This window comes from Sapajus apella, unplaced genomic scaffold (genome assembly GCF_009761245.1).
Source record: "Sapajus apella isolate SASKATOON/1434 unplaced genomic scaffold, GSC_monkey_1.0 scaffold137, whole genome shotgun sequence".
NCBI lineage: Eukaryota > Metazoa > Chordata > Mammalia > Primates > Cebidae > Sapajus > Sapajus apella.
In genome coordinates, this window is record NW_022437077.1 from 1,249,789 (window position 1) to 1,264,530 (window position 14,742).

At 49.8% G+C, this 14,742-nt stretch overlaps 2 protein-coding genes across 8 annotated transcripts in view; one reads left to right on the forward strand and one right to left on the reverse strand.

Annotated features, from left to right (window-relative positions):
- NCOA5 (nuclear receptor coactivator 5) overlaps positions 1–7,581 on the forward strand; it is a 29,729-nt gene extending 22,148 nt beyond the window's left edge. For 2 of the 4 annotated variants that reach the window (XM_032263630.1, XM_032263631.1), the window contains 4 exons: positions 1,346–1,472; positions 3,301–3,500; positions 4,870–5,190; positions 5,673–7,581. In XM_032263630.1, the coding sequence (XP_032119521.1) occupies positions 1,346–1,472; positions 3,301–3,500; positions 4,870–5,190; positions 5,673–6,262 (1,238 nt within the window). In that variant the 3' untranslated portion in view covers positions 6,263–7,581. Of the gene's footprint in view, positions 1–1,345; positions 1,473–3,300; positions 3,501–4,869; positions 5,214–5,672 lie in introns of all 4 variants that reach the window. The other 2 variants (XM_032263632.1, XM_032263633.1) reach the window with 2 other exon arrangements.
- A 977-nt stretch (positions 7,582–8,558) lies between these two features.
- SLC12A5 (solute carrier family 12 member 5) overlaps positions 8,559–14,742 on the reverse strand; it is a 38,794-nt gene continuing 32,610 nt past the window's right edge. For 2 of the 4 annotated variants that reach the window (XM_032263628.1, XM_032263627.1), the window contains exons 21-26: positions 13,634–13,741; positions 12,394–12,516; positions 12,102–12,301; positions 11,757–11,771; positions 11,366–11,499; positions 10,954–11,156 (exon numbers count right to left, since the gene is read on the reverse strand). In XM_032263628.1, the coding sequence (XP_032119519.1) occupies positions 11,065–11,156; positions 11,366–11,499; positions 11,757–11,771; positions 12,102–12,301; positions 12,394–12,516; positions 13,634–13,741 (672 nt within the window). In that variant the 3' untranslated portion in view covers positions 10,954–11,064. Of the gene's footprint in view, positions 11,157–11,365; positions 11,500–11,756; positions 11,772–12,101; positions 12,302–12,393; positions 12,517–13,633; positions 13,742–14,742 lie in introns of all 4 variants that reach the window. The other 2 variants (XM_032263625.1, XM_032263626.1) reach the window with 2 other exon arrangements.

A 14,742-nucleotide genomic window follows, 5' to 3' on the forward strand; every position in this document is an offset into this window, starting at 1 on the left:
TGCAGCCTTTCCACCTCCCGGGTTCAAGCGATTCTCCTACCTCAGCCTCCCGAGTAGCTGGGGTTACAGGCATGCGCCACCATGCCCTGATAATTTTGTATTTTTAGTAGAGACGGGGTTTTTCCATGTTTATCAGGCTGGTCTCGAACTCCTGACCTCAGGTGATCTGCCCTCTTCAGCCTCCCAAAGTGCTGGGATTACAGACATGAGCCACCACGCCTAGCCTGAAAATGATTTTTAAGATGCAGATTAGTACCATCATCTGGTTTAGTCATCCAAAAAGAAGAAATAAATATGAAATTCCAGCAATAAGAAATGAACAAAATGCTGGTCACTGTGGCCACAACTGTAATCCTAGCACTTTAGAAGGCCAAGGCGGGTGGATCGCTTGAGCCCAGGAGTTCAAGACCAGCCTGGGCAACATGGTAAAACCCCATCTCTACCAAAAAAAAATACAAAAATTATCCAAGTGCGGTGGTGCACCCCTGTAGTACCCAGCTACTTGGGAGGCTGAGGTAGGAGGATTGCTGGAGCCTAGGATGTTGAAGTAGCAGTGAGCCATGATAGTACCACTGCACTCCAGCCTGGGCAACAGAGTGAGACTCTGTTTCAAAAAAAAAAAAAAAAAAAAAAGGAGAAATGAACAAAATATTGGCGCTGAAGACATAAGTCCTTGCTTTTTGCCCATTTAATAGATAACTGTGGCTGACTGACTATGCAGAATAGGTGTTCGGTTTTTATAACTTATCTAACAGCATCTCTTTTTTAGATGAAGACAAAAATGTCTTTTTAAAGCCTGGTTTTTCTTAATACAGAGGTTCTTAAATTATTTCATACCTGGCCAAGTTGAAATCTTTGAGAACCTCATTTTTTATTTGTTATTAAACTTTACTACTTGGTTTTTTGTTGTTACTGTTTTTCAAAAAAAGATCAGCAATAATGCAGATTAGAATAATAATGATTACTGTTCTTGTCTGTCAAGTTGACAAGACTTAAAAAGAATGACAGTGTACTCAGTGTTGACTAAAGTGTGGAGAAATAGGCACTAGATGATCTACCTCTATGGAGGTGTAAATTAGTAACAGCCTTCCCATAGGGCACTTGCAGTGAGTATCAGACACAGCATTAAAATGGCGATGTCCTTTAATCCAACCATTACATTTTGGTTAATTTATAATAATAAAAAATATTAATACTAGCTATTTTTAGGAGATAGACCAGGGGATTGATTCAGAGTATTATGACCTTTGCCTATAAGCAGCGCAGGATTTTCAGTGAGGCCTGTGACTTGTCTTTATAGAAGGATCCAGTCCTTATTTCAGTTTACCCTCATGGTGTCTTGCAGAGCGTTTGAAACGTGAGGAGCGGCGTAGAGAAGAGCTTTATCGTCAATATTTTGAGGAAATTCAGAGACGCTTTGATGCCGAAAGGCCTGTTGATTGTTCCGTGATTGTGGTCAACAAACAGACAAAGTAAGAACCTTAAACGTTTCTCCCCAGTAAGGAGAAGAGTCAGAGAAATTCAGGCTCCTATGTAGCACCTCTATCCACTGAATTTGAGCTGTGTATTCTTGCATTACTGTGCTGTGTTAGCCAGAGTTCTTTCAGTTACAGGTGACAGAAAACTCAATTCAAACAGGTGTAAGCCCAAAAGGGACATTTTTTATTTAAGCAAAAAGTAACTGGGAAGTTGAGGCATGGCCACATCCAGGGTCAAACCGTGTCATCAAGACTTAGTCTCTGTGTCAGTCTCTAAGTACCACTTTCCTGAGATTTGCCTTTGTTCTCAGGCAGGTTTTGTGCTTGAAGAAAGGCAGAATGGCACTGGCTCTAAACATGTGTCTTCTTAGCTTAGCAAGCCAAGTGGAAAGAGAGCTGCTCTTTCCCATAACGTTCTGGAATTCTTCTTAGGTTGACCTGACTCACTTTCCCATCCTTAAGCCTGTCACTTTGACAGGGGTGCTGAATGTTCTGATTGGCCAGGGCTGTCATGTTCTCATCCCAAGAGCTAGAGGTGGGATTAGCCCTGTGGAACCATGCAGAATGAGAGTGGAAGAGAGTATAGATGCTGGTCAAGCAAAGCAGTAGATAACTCCTTCATGGGACAACCCGAAAGCCCAGTACTTTGGGAGACACATCTCTGCATTTGTCAGCCAAGAACCAAGTCTTTATGAAGTGCCATGGCCATGCAGAACTGTTAGATGACCATGTTACCAAGCTAGGGCTCACAGCATTGTTTCACTGCATCCCTGTTTTACGTTTTCTCCTTGAAGAGGCAGAGCAGAGAGGCAGAAGGGAGTATAGCAGCTTGCAGGCTTGGCAGTAGCTATATTCCCTTTCCCCAGGTAGTGCTAAGTAAATAACTTCATGTATTTTCTAGCAATTTGGGGTTAAAGAGCTAATTTCAAGGCAGTGACTAGGGAAATAGGTGTTGAGACACCAAGTAATAGTCAGAGTTCACAGGTTCACAGGTTCTTGGCTGTCTTGTTCAGCAGTAGATGCTGCTTTTAGCTCTAGGAGCTTTTTGTGGACACATGATAATGGCTATCATTTTCTGAGCACCTACTTTGTGTACTACCCTATGCTAAGCACCTTACATAAATTATTTTTAATTTTCACAGTAATCACATAAAATTTATTCATTCAGCAAATCTTTTATATGTGTGGCAGATGCCGGGTACTGGGGCTATGTAGTCTCATTCCACTGGTGGAGCTTACACCCTAATGGAGCAGGTGACAGAAGCATACAGCCGATGAGTCCTATGAGAAAAGAATATCAGAGATCTAATTTAGATTGGAGGGAAGGTCAAAGAAATGACATGAACTGAGCCATGTTATTCCTGTTTTATTAGTAAAGAAACTGATGTTTGTAAGAGGTAAATGGACTTGACTAAAAGTTTAGAACTTTGCAAGTAGATGCTAAGGGCTGGGATCCAAAACCATGTTTCTAGCATTTAAGCCCATGATGTTCCCACTGTATTATGCAGCCTACCCAAAAAGAGATAAGTGCTACAAGTCTTAGGGAGCTGGATGTTGTTAAGGAAGGACCAATGAGCTAGAGAATCAATAGAAGGACCTGGGTATCATACTGTGCTACTGGCAACTTCTGATGTGACCTCAAGCAAGTCACAACCATTCTGAGCCAGGGTATATAGAGAGAATTGATCTAGATCCTTAGATCCTAAAGATGGTATTGGGGTGGACTACAGTTTGAGTTCTTAGTAGGGATATACACAGCTGGCATGAGACACAATGCAGATTTGGAGTTGGTCACTCACCTGGATCTTGTTTGTTTTTACAGAGACTATGCTGAGTCTGTGGGGCGGAAGGTGCGAGACCTGGGCATGGTAGTGGACTTGATCTTCCTCAACACAGAGGTGTCGTTGTCACAAGCCTTGGAGGATGTTAGCAGGGGAGGTTCTCCTTTTGCTATTGTTATCACCCAGCAACACCAGATTCACCGCTCCTGCACAGTCAACATCATGTTTGGAACCCCACAAGGTACAGAGGCCCAAGTGGTCAAAATACCAGAGGTAGTGACTAGTCCATTGTTAGTCCTTTATGCCTTACTCAGAAGAACCAGGTTTTGGGCAAATGACTCTTATATCCCAGTTCATATACGGTAGGGCCCCTCTCCAAGTACCATGGAAGAGTCCTGCATAGTCATTTATCTGATAGTCTCTCAGTGGATACAGTTCTGGGCCTACTATCTGTTACATTATACTTAGCCTTCGGTATATTCAGTGGTGTACTGACAAATATTTAACAACAAGTTCTGGGACGGGGGGAGGGTGTTTATACCATTTGCTGATCTCCATGGTGTAAATACTCCCACCATGTTTCAGTTCAAGTCACCAACATGAAGTCACTGAAGGGAGAGTTGGAAAGAAATGTACACAGTTGGCTCTTGCCACTGAGATCTGGCTCCAGCACACCTCTGGCATTTCTCCACTGAATACGACAAAATCCTTGCTTTTGCCCAGCTTTCTAATGGAGGACAGATAATATAACAGGCATTTAGGAGAAGTAACCAGAAGGGCTATGAGAAGTTACCAGAGGGACTAAGAGGCCCTGACCCTGTAGAGGCCCAGGACCAGTTCTCGAAGTCCTTCTTAGAAGTAGCTTTTCAAGCACTGAGCCCAGAGGATTGAGACTCAGCCAGCTGATACCCTGCTCCCCTTACAGCACAGACTTACCCTTTTCCTACTACACTCAAGATCTCTGTTGGCCTCACTCCTTATCCCCGTAACCATGCAATTACATAATGATCTCCAGTGGATCACTGTGTCTGTCTGAGGAATAGTCCCCAAGATGTGTGAGGACAAAAGTTCTGAGGAGTCCTCTCACTACCCGGTAAACCATATTGCCCATGGGTGAGGAGAGGTTATTTAGGGTCACAATTTGATCTTAATCCATGACTTTTGAACTGATGAATTGAAAAACAGTAGGCCAGCTCTGTCCTGAGGAACACAGTGGAGAGCCCAGCTTTCCAGAGGGGGCTTGTTGGCCTCCTGCTGCTGGTCTGGAGGCTGCTGGGTCTGCCTCCCGTGGCTGTTCCCCACATGGCCTGTTTGAATCTGTAGGAGGCTGTCATGTTTCTTTGGTTTTTACTACTACAAGTCTGTGATCTAGGAATTCCCCCAAAGAACCAGCTATATGCAAAGGTGCATGTTCCCACCAAAGGTATCCATTCACTTCCCTTCCTGCCCTTCATCTATCCACCCACACCACCCTACTCTCAATCTCAAGCCTTTCTGTCGCCAAAGTGATTTTGTTGCTGGTGTGAGGTTAGGAAAGACTTGACAGAGGCAGCAGGTGGGCACTTAAATATGTCATGAAAGAAAATAACTCATGTCACTTCCTCCTACAGAGCATCGCAACATGCCCCAGGCAGATGCCATGGTGCTGGTGGCCAGAAATTATGAGCGTTACAAGAATGAGTGCCGGGAGAAGGAACGTGAGGAAATTGCCAGACAGGCAGCCAAGATGGCCGATGAAGCCATCCTGCAGGAAAGAGAGAGAGGAGGCCCTGAGGAGGGAGGGCGTGGGGGCCACCCTCCAGCCATCCAGAGCCTCATCAACCTGCTGGCAGACAACAGGTACCTCACTGCCGAAGAGACTGACAAGATCATCAACTACCTGCGAGAGCGGAAGGAGCGGCTAATGAGGAGCAGCACCGACTCTCTGCCTGGTGAGCTACGTGGCAGGGCCGAGGTGAAGTTCTGACTCTGCATTTCTCTAATCCCCAGGCTCTGTTGGGAGGGTGTCAGGCCCAGGGCTCTTTGGAGTGGGTAAGGGAAATAAGTCCATCCCTTGGGTTCTCCCATGGGCCATCCATGCTGATACAATGTTAATAATAACTTTTTATTATTTGGGTACTGAATGCTGATCCCTGTAGTTAATGTGGTGGATTGACTAGTATTGCTGAATCCCTGGTAGCCAGGATGGATGCCCTTTTGTTTTTTAGCAGTTCTCTAGGAGAACTAACCTATTGTTTTCGGTAAACAGCACATACCATAATGTAGCCCCTTTGGGAAATTGATGTTATTGTCAATTGATGTTAGTGTACTGTATGATTGATGTGACTCAGTGATTGTTGTTCTTCCTTTGGCTGCTAGACCTCCTGCCCTTGGGGGTGCTTTGAACCAGATACCTCCCTCTTCTGTCTTCCAGGCCCGATTTCCCGCCAACCACTCGGGGCGACCTCGGGTGCCTCGCTGAAGACACAGCCAAGCTCCCAACCGCTCCAGAGCGGCCAAGTGCTCCCCTCTGCTACACCTACTCCATCTGCACCCCCCACCTCCCAGCAAGAGCTTCAGGCCAAAATCCTCAGCCTCTTCAATAGTGGTACAGTGGCGGCCAATAGCAGCTCTACATCTCCCTCAGTTGCTGCCGGAAACACCCCGAACCAGAATTTTTCCACAGCAGCAAACAGCCAGCCTCAGCAAAGATCACAGGCCTCTGGCAATCAGCCTCCAAGCATTTTGGGACAGGGAGGATCTGCTCAGAACATGGGCCCCAGACCTGGGGCTCCTTCCCAAGGGCTTTTTGGCCAACCTTCCAGTCGCCTGGCACCTGCTAGCAACATGGCTAGCCAGAGGCCTGTGTCTTCCACAGGTATCAACTTTGACAATCCAAGTGTACAGAAGGCTCTGGATACCCTGATCCAGAGTGGCCCTGCTCTCTCCCACCTGGTTAGCCAGACCACAGCACAGATGGGGCAGCCACAGGCCCCCTTGGGATCTTACCAGAGGCATTACTGAGGCTAAATCTTTCAACTGTCCCCAGTCTCCTCATTCCCTGGCCGCCTCCCACTTACCGCGTTCTAAATAGAGTTGTTTGGAGGATATTGGCATTCTCCAGGTCTACATCGAGTGTCATCAGTTTCTACCACCTGCTCTCTCTCCTGCCCAAGGCTGTGTTGCTTATTCCTTACCAAGTTTATGCTGCATTTGGGGCTGTATTCTGTTTTGTTTTTTGGATTTTTGTAGAAAATAAGTATCTCCGGAGTCACTTGGGCAGTATGGGTGTCTGGGCTTATATCTGATGGGGTTTCTCCAGTCCTTCTGTCTACTGGATTTGGAGCCAGGCCCAGCTGGCCACGTTTGGAATGGCATTTGTCATGTCAGTAGCCACCACCTTTGTTCATTGTGAACCTACCAAGGCTTTCAAGCTTCAAACACGTCGACCAGAGCTCAAACTCCTGCCTGCAACTCTTGCCTAGAGTTAAAGAAAAGTCGACTGGCCTTGGCAGGCACAGTGTCATCATACCCCAATACCACATGTTTGGGATCTGCTTGAGGATTCATAAATCAGCTACTCTGGATTGTTGAAGAATGGCCATGACAGCCACAGAAGAATTTTTCTGTCTGAGCCAAGGTTGTTTTTTTGTTGTTTTCTCTTTTATTTTTTTGTTTTCATTTCATTGGAAGATCTCCAATGGACTAAACAGCTCCAGTCAGCAGCAGTTTAATACAAACTGTGAATCTGGGCCCCACCACTCTTCCCCTTTACCAGTTCTGTCAGCATCCCCCTCCAGTGGCACTTCCGTGGAGTCAATTCTGAGACTCTGGCCATGAACACTCATTTCTTCAGACTTGTTTTGAGCTTTTGGCTCAAAACCCCAGGCTCTTATTTTTGTCTAGACTCTTGTTCTGTTTCCTGAGCAGTAGGAGGTAGGGACCACTTTGATGTCAGACTTCTGGTAGCTGGACATGTTCTTGAGATAGGTGGCTGTTCATGACTTTTGTACCAGAGTGAAACTGTTAGAGGGAGGGCTTCTGGCTGTAGTTCTAAGTGGAGCCCCAGGAAGCTGCCCTCTCCCCAGGGATTGTGCTCAGTAGATCCCTGTGGATCCCAGTCTCAAGATCCTCTAGCAGGGGAGAGGGAGAGCAGTGACTTCAGCCGAGTCCCTGACAGTGGCAGAAAAAACAATGGTTTCAAAATTCAAGGTCCCCAAATGGCAGCATTTTATGTTCTGACCTGTTTGTGTTATATAGTGTTTTCTCCCCCCCTCTTTGGAACTCTTGTGTTGTTAATAAAATGAAATGATTACTTTTTGATTAAAATGAAAAAAGTAAAAGCTGTGTTCATCTTTCTTGGGTGTGAATATCCTCTTTGCAGGACACTGTCCCCGAGTCAGAGGTGAGGGACTCCTGTGTCGAGGACTCTGGTCTGCCCCATCTTGTCCTCAGCATGTGATCTGGCCTCAAACCTCTTTGAACCCTGCCTTCTCTGCCTAGGTGGCTCACCTAGTTAGAGGCTTTAATAACAGTTCAGCACAAAAGCCTATTGGCTAATTATAGTGCTGTGTTCAACATCCTGCTTCTGGCAGACATTCTTTGTGTCAGTAGCCTTGTCCTCTTATTCTAGAAAAGGAAAACAGGAATGTGAGGGGGTCATTTGTGGTTGGTGGCCACTGGTAGAGAGGCACTTCCTGTTTTCATTTTGTCTCAGTTGCCACCCTCTGTTCAACCCATTGTGCAGGGAGTTGGCAAAATCCATAGAACCTGAAGGAGCCTTGAAGAACATTTAATAACTTGGGGTGGGTGTGGTGAAGTAGGTGGCACAGGCCTCCAATGGGTTAGGCACCAATGTGCCGAGAGCACAGCCTGAACAGTGTTAAGCGCTCACTGCCTCATGGGGAATATCACTGCAGCCTGACACCTACACTTAGAAAGTGCTCACTACCTCCTAGAAGATGCCAGTGCAGCCTGACACCTACTAAGTGCCTACCAGTCTTAGGAGATGATGTTAGTGCTGCTCTCCAAGCCAGGGCCCCAAAGCTATCGGTATGTAAATTACATTGCCAGACCTGGGGCATTAGCCCATCTCTTCTGTCGGTAGGGGTTGCTGTTTCTGATTTAAGAGTGTGGGGTCTGGTCTGGTGTGGTGGCTCATGCCTGTAATCCCAACACTTTGGGAGGCTGAGGCAGGTGGATCACCTGAGGTCAGGAGTTCAAGACCAGCCTGGCCAACGTGGTGAAACTCCATCTCAAAAAAAAGTGTGGGGTCCTAGAGGACCCCCTGGAGTGTCCAAACAGCAAATCTCAGGCCATAAAGGGTATAATAAAATTATTTTTATTGCATTTTGTGCAGACGGGAGTCTAAAAAAGTAATACAGTAAAAGCCATAAAGCATTAGATGGGAGCATTCAACAATAAAGGAAAGAACCAATCCTCTCCTTTTCATATTGGCACAAAGAACACAAGATCAATACTGAGGCAGGATGCGGAATACTGAACACGTACACTGAAAATTAAAGGCAGGCCTAATAATAATAGTAATAATAGTAATAAATACTCTTGATTTGGTTTGCAACTTCTCCTATTTACAAGGGTTTTCAACTTCATTGCATTGCCCTGCACATAGATCGTCTAAAACAAAAGCAACACTATCACTACAAGGCTATTGAAATATTGCACTCAGAATAAAAGTCACTTGAATGGACATGAAACATCTAACTACAGTGATTATAAAGATAATTTGATGAATGACATGATAACATTCATAACAAATATTGCACATGTAGCACAGAAAACTTGGGTTTTTGTTGTGGGATGTCTGTTTCATCAACGGAAACTTTGCTCTTGCCAACCAGACAACCTGGGCCCAGGTAGTGCAACTTTGGTTCCCTAATCGATGTTGATACAGCCCCCCTTCTGCACAGCCCACCACGTTAGCCCCGAAATATTCAGGCCCCCAGAAGGCAGGACCTGGCTGTGGTTCTCAGACGGAGGTCCATTGAAGGATGCAGGGGGTTGGCGTCTAACACCTCCAGCTTCCTGATTGAGTACCTGAAAGAATCTATCCAGTCCCCTGGTCGAATCTCAGGGGGACCTTGGCATAACCGGCAGACCTCCAAACCTACCCCCAGCCACACCTGACCCTGTCTAGGTGGCGCCAGCTCCAGCTCTGCCTTAGGCTCAAAGGAAAAAAGGTGGTGAGGTCAGGAGTACTCAGTGGCCCCAGCTCTGGTAGGTGAGTGAGATGCCTAACTAGGTACACAGGTCAGGGCCCTGGGGCTGGAGGTACTGTACCCAGTCCCAGATGGTGCTGGAACGAGCATGCAGTGCCCGTCCCCCTTAGTAACGTGCCCTAGGGGAAGGGAACCCGGCCACCGCGCCTTCTCTAAGGACAGTACGCCTCAGACCAGGCTGGTGGAGAGGAAGCGCCGAGGACGAGTTGGGGAAGCCAAAGGCCCTGGGTCCTAGAGGAGAGCACACAGGCGCTAAGAACGAAGCGCGTGCGACTCCAGCCCTCCCTCAGGCCCAGGTCCCCTGGGAGACGGAGCTAGGGGCCGCTGCTAAGCAGCGAGGCCCGGCCCCGGAGCACAGAGAAGGCGGCTGCTAGATGGGGATGGGGGAGGGAACGTCACGGGCGGCGCTGGGGCCTCCCAGCAGGTCCGCCCCCTAAACCAGAATCGGCCCCCTCCTCCCCGACCTGTCCCAGGGAGGAAACTGCGGGGGGGGGGGGGGCGCCCTCCAGCTCCACAATTTCAGTCTTTGGCGAGGAGCCATGAGATGCGGGGAGCAGGCGACAAGCCGACTGAGGAGAGACGCCTGCTTCCCAGCAAAGGCACCGGGGCGGGGCTTCCTCGGCGGGGCGCGGGCCTCTCGGTTTCTTCCCCTTGAGGAGCGCCCTTCCCCAATCCTGGCCCCAACTTGCATAAGAGCCGATGAGAAGAGGTTGCGCGTCTCTGCAGCCGCAGTAGAAGCTCACATCCGCTGGGAGGCGAATCCAGGAAAAGTCGGACCCTTGTCTCACCTCATCTCGGAAAAGGACTGGCAGGGAGGGTGGGAAGCCAAGGGCGCGCGGAAAGGGCGAAGAGGCGAGAGCCAGACGGGGGTGTGGAGGGACCAGGACCACGACCCCCGCCTGGACCTAAACCACTTTTGCTCTCAAACTCTTGGACGTCAAGGAAAACTCAGCTTCCCGAGGCCTCCGCCTCCCCGCAGTGCCCCCAGCGGGAGAGCTCGACTGTAGCGAGAAGTCTGTTGCGCTTCTAGTCACATAAATATGGGGACGTTAAAAATACACGCGATGTCTCCTGTACACTATGTATAGGCTCGGCCGCCCGCGCCCCGCGGCTCGGCGAGAAGGGGCGGCGGAGACGGCAAGCGCCGCCTTCCCACCCCGCGCGTCTCCGGGCCGCCGGGAGCCGGAGGAGCGCAAAGAGAGGACCGCGGCGGGCAGGCGTGGGAAGGGGAAGAATGGGCCGCATGGACTACCTGGGGGTCCCCAAGGCCCCAGCTCCTCTCCTTTCCACGCCTCCTCCCAACCTTTATTGCAGCGTCTCCTCCGACGAGACGAGGCCGGGCTTAGAAAAAGGGCAGTGCGGAACCACAGGCCAACCGGGCACTGAGGAGCTCTGGTCTCCGCGCGGCGGGGCGCCCTCTCCGAGTCAGCCCCCACAGGCGTGGCCTCCAGGCTTCAGGCAGCGGGGTAAGGGGCCAGGGCACGGGCACAGGGTCTGTATGTAAACGGTGACAGCGGCGGGGGGCGCGGCGAGGGCTCCGGAGCCGCGGTTCGGGCGCGCTCGGGCCCGGGTGGCAGGTCCTGGCTCTCAGGAGTAGATGGTGATGACCTCGCGGCCACCGCCGCGGACCAGCATCACCCGGTCCAGGTGCTCTGTGAGGACCTCGAGGAACTCCATGTCTGTGAGCCGGTCAAGGAGAAAGACCCGATCTCCTTCCCTCCCGATGAAATGGGGGTAGCGCTAGGCTGCCAGGGACCTCTCGCGCCTGTGTCCCCGTCCGAGGTGCTGATCCGGAGGCAGGAATAGCTCAGCTCTTCCATCCCAGGGACAGGACCCAGCTTCCCTGACGTCCACCTCCCTCTTTCACCCAATTTTAATTCCAGGATACAGTTTTCGTCACCATTACGGTTGCGGGGAGGCCCAGGCATGTTGAGCAAAACAAGCTTGGCGTCCCGGGATTTCTTCACGATGACCTCGTTCAGCCGCACGGCCGTGTGCATGCGCCGCACATTGGACTGGTTCCTGCGGGAGGAGGGAAGGGTGGAGAGCGTGTGAGTCTGGGGGAGGGGAGATTGGAGCCAGTCGCCCTTCCAGCCCGAAATGGGCTGCTGGGACCTGGTTCTTGCAAGTCCAGGACCACCAATCCTAAACCTCTCCAGGCTAAGCTATTCAGAGATCCCAGAGGTCGCAGCACCAATCGGGGTCTCACAATAGAGTGAGGAGGGTAGGGAACCCTGGCCATCCTAGAAGAGAGAATGAAAAAATGCTGAAGCACTTACAAGTTCTCCCACTCCCTTCAGGAAACACAAGAGATGCAAAGAGAAAAGAAAAAGAGCAGTCAGAAAAAGAGGAAGACACTTGGGGCTTGGGCCATGGTCACCTGCCCTGAGTCCTGCGCTGCCAGCGCCCACACCCTTCACCTTTTCGCTGGCTGCAACTGGGAATTCTGAGCCTTAGCAAACAGGGCCCAACTCCCTAAGTCCTCAGATGGGGAAACCAAGACAATGTCTGAGCTGGGTCTGCAGGCTGCCAGACCAGGATGCCTTCTGCCCTCTTGCTCTGTCATGGGGAGCAGGACACTTTAGCTCACCCCAGCCCTCAGCCCTTAGCCCCCAGACCCATACGGCTTCATGCTGAAGAAGTCCTTGATGCCCTCAGAGGAGACAGGACTGGGACCCTTATTCTTCTCTGCCACCGACTTGTCCTTGGTCCAGGTGAGATGCACCTTCTCAGGATCTGTCTCCCCCTCCCCTTCAGGCTCCTCCCCTGGGGAAGGGGAGCTGCTAGGGCAGCTGGGAGCACTCTGATCATGGATCAGCTGCACCTGAGGGATGAATGAAGAGATGGCAGGTGAGTCCTTTGGAGGCTGAGGGCTCTGCTCCCACTGGCTGGGGCCAAAGCACCCCAGCTGCACACCTCCTCCTCTGGCTTCTCTTCACTGTCACCAGCTGTCTCTTCTGGGACATTGAGGCGGAGACGCGTGTTGGCTGGATTCTTTCTCCGGATTGAGCCTCGTGACTCATCTGTGATACTCTGGATCTAGGGAGTGACATAGGTTGTTGCCAGCTCTGCTGAGAGTCACCACCCATGCCCTGCAAAGAGCTATCACTAGAGATGATGTTCAGCCAGGATGCACTTTCTGGAACTGTACCAGTTGTTAAAATATTGCTATGATTTGAGACCAAATAGCTACTGCACCACTGATTTGCCTGCCCAGCTCCTCTCCAGAACCCCAGACATCCCTACCATCTGGCAACAAAAGGGTTAACCTTGGCACAGGAAGGTTCTGCCCTAGCACTATGGTCCAATGACAGTCCACTGGTCAGTGCCCATGCCATGTTTTGCCGTTTTTACTACCTCCCTTGGATAACACTCCCAGTCTTGGAGGATCCATCCTTCCCAGCTGAATGTACCCATCACTCATTCCCCTGAGGACCCATCAGCCACATTCTGAGAAGTATATTACCCACCCCTGGGAGACTCAAACCCATGGTTCTACTGCCCTCACCTGTAGGATTGCCACCCATTCCCCAGGCAACTTATCACCCACCTCCAGGAGCCCTTTGGTCCCCAGCTGGGGTAGCACCACTCATTTTCCCAAGGACTCCACTCCCCCAGGTGAGTCTTTCATCCGTACTCTGGTGCTCCCACATCACCCACACTTAGGAGATCTTCCGCCCACACCCTGTGAGGGGCTCATCACCATTACACCTGAGACCCCATCAATCACACCCTAGGAGATTTGCCCCTAACTCCCATGCATCAGTTATATCGCTAAATACCCATCTGTTACCCACTCTCTGAGGGTTTCTACATGAGCCCTTGTCCCTCACACTGCCAGCCCACACCCCCAAGGACTCTTCATCCACACGTATTTAGCATTCCCTCTTCTCTCTCAGCCCCCAGAAGTCACATACATAGGAGAAACTCTATCATGCCAAAGTCCCTCTGCCTCCTGGCTGGGAGGTTGGCAGGTGAAGCTGCAGTGTGTACTCCCGCTGTCAGGGAGATCAGTGTCAGGAGGTATGGTTTGGGAATCAGGGAGATGAGGGTTAAGGTAGAAATGCCAGGAGTGTCAGCCTTGAGCCATTGTAACCTGCAGACCCAGAACTCGCAGCAGTTTGAGGCTCTCAGGGCCCAGCCAGGGCAACCTCACCTCCCGCTCCCGCTCGTTCTTGGTTAAATGCATCTGTTTGAGGATCTGGGAGCGCTGTTCCATCACCAACGTCTTCTCATAGGTATAAGCAGAGATGTCGCTCTCATGCTGTGGGCAAACAGAGGTTGGGGTTGAGGGTGAGGAGAGGGACAAGGAGGAAAGCATGAGGTCTGAGCCCCGGTGAAAGGCCAAGGGAAGGAAGCCAGGCCCCCTTCCTTCTGGCAACCTAGGGTTTCCCTACCCGGTCATTAATTTCATCAAGGGTTGTGGGAGGCAAGGACAGAGCAGAGAGGGCAACGCTCTTGCAAGGCAGGCAGCTGATTCCCTCAGCTCAGCATAGGACCAGGCATGTGAATGGATGAACTAATGAATGAGTGGATTAATTAATCACCTGAGTGAATGGAGAAGTGAAAGAAGAAAAGGAACAAAGGGATGAATGTATACATGCATGGATGAATGGGAGAGTGAGTGAATGAACACTTCAGTGAATACATGGGTAGATTAATGAATACATAGAGGGATGGGTGGATGGATACATGAATTGAGAGGATGGTTGGACAAGAGGTTCTATAGGATAATCACCAGGGGCACAGACTCTAGAGCAGCCTACCTGGGTTTGAATCCTGGCTCCGCCATATACTATGTGTTATTGGGCAAATTACAGTCATATGCCAAATAACACCATTGTATGTGCGTCAATGGCAGATTGTCCATAAAATGGTGGTCCCATAAGATTAGAGCGCTGCGTTTTTGCTGTATTTGTTTAGATATGTTTAGACACACAAATTCTTCCCACTGCATTGCCATCGTCCACAGCACTCAGTACAGTAACATGCTGCACAGTTTGCAGCCTAGGAGCCATAAGCCTATGTGTGTGGTAGGCTGGACAATCTAGTGTGTATAGGCACACTCTGTGATGTTCACACAACAAAATCACCTAACAGCACATTTCTCAAAACACACCCCTTTGTTAAGCAATGAAGGCATGACTGTACTTAACTTCTCTGTGCTTCATCTTCCTAATCTGTAACATGGAAATGCTGATAAGTCTATCTATCTCACTGGTTATTGTTGGAATTGATATACATATGAAGTGCATAGAGCAGGGC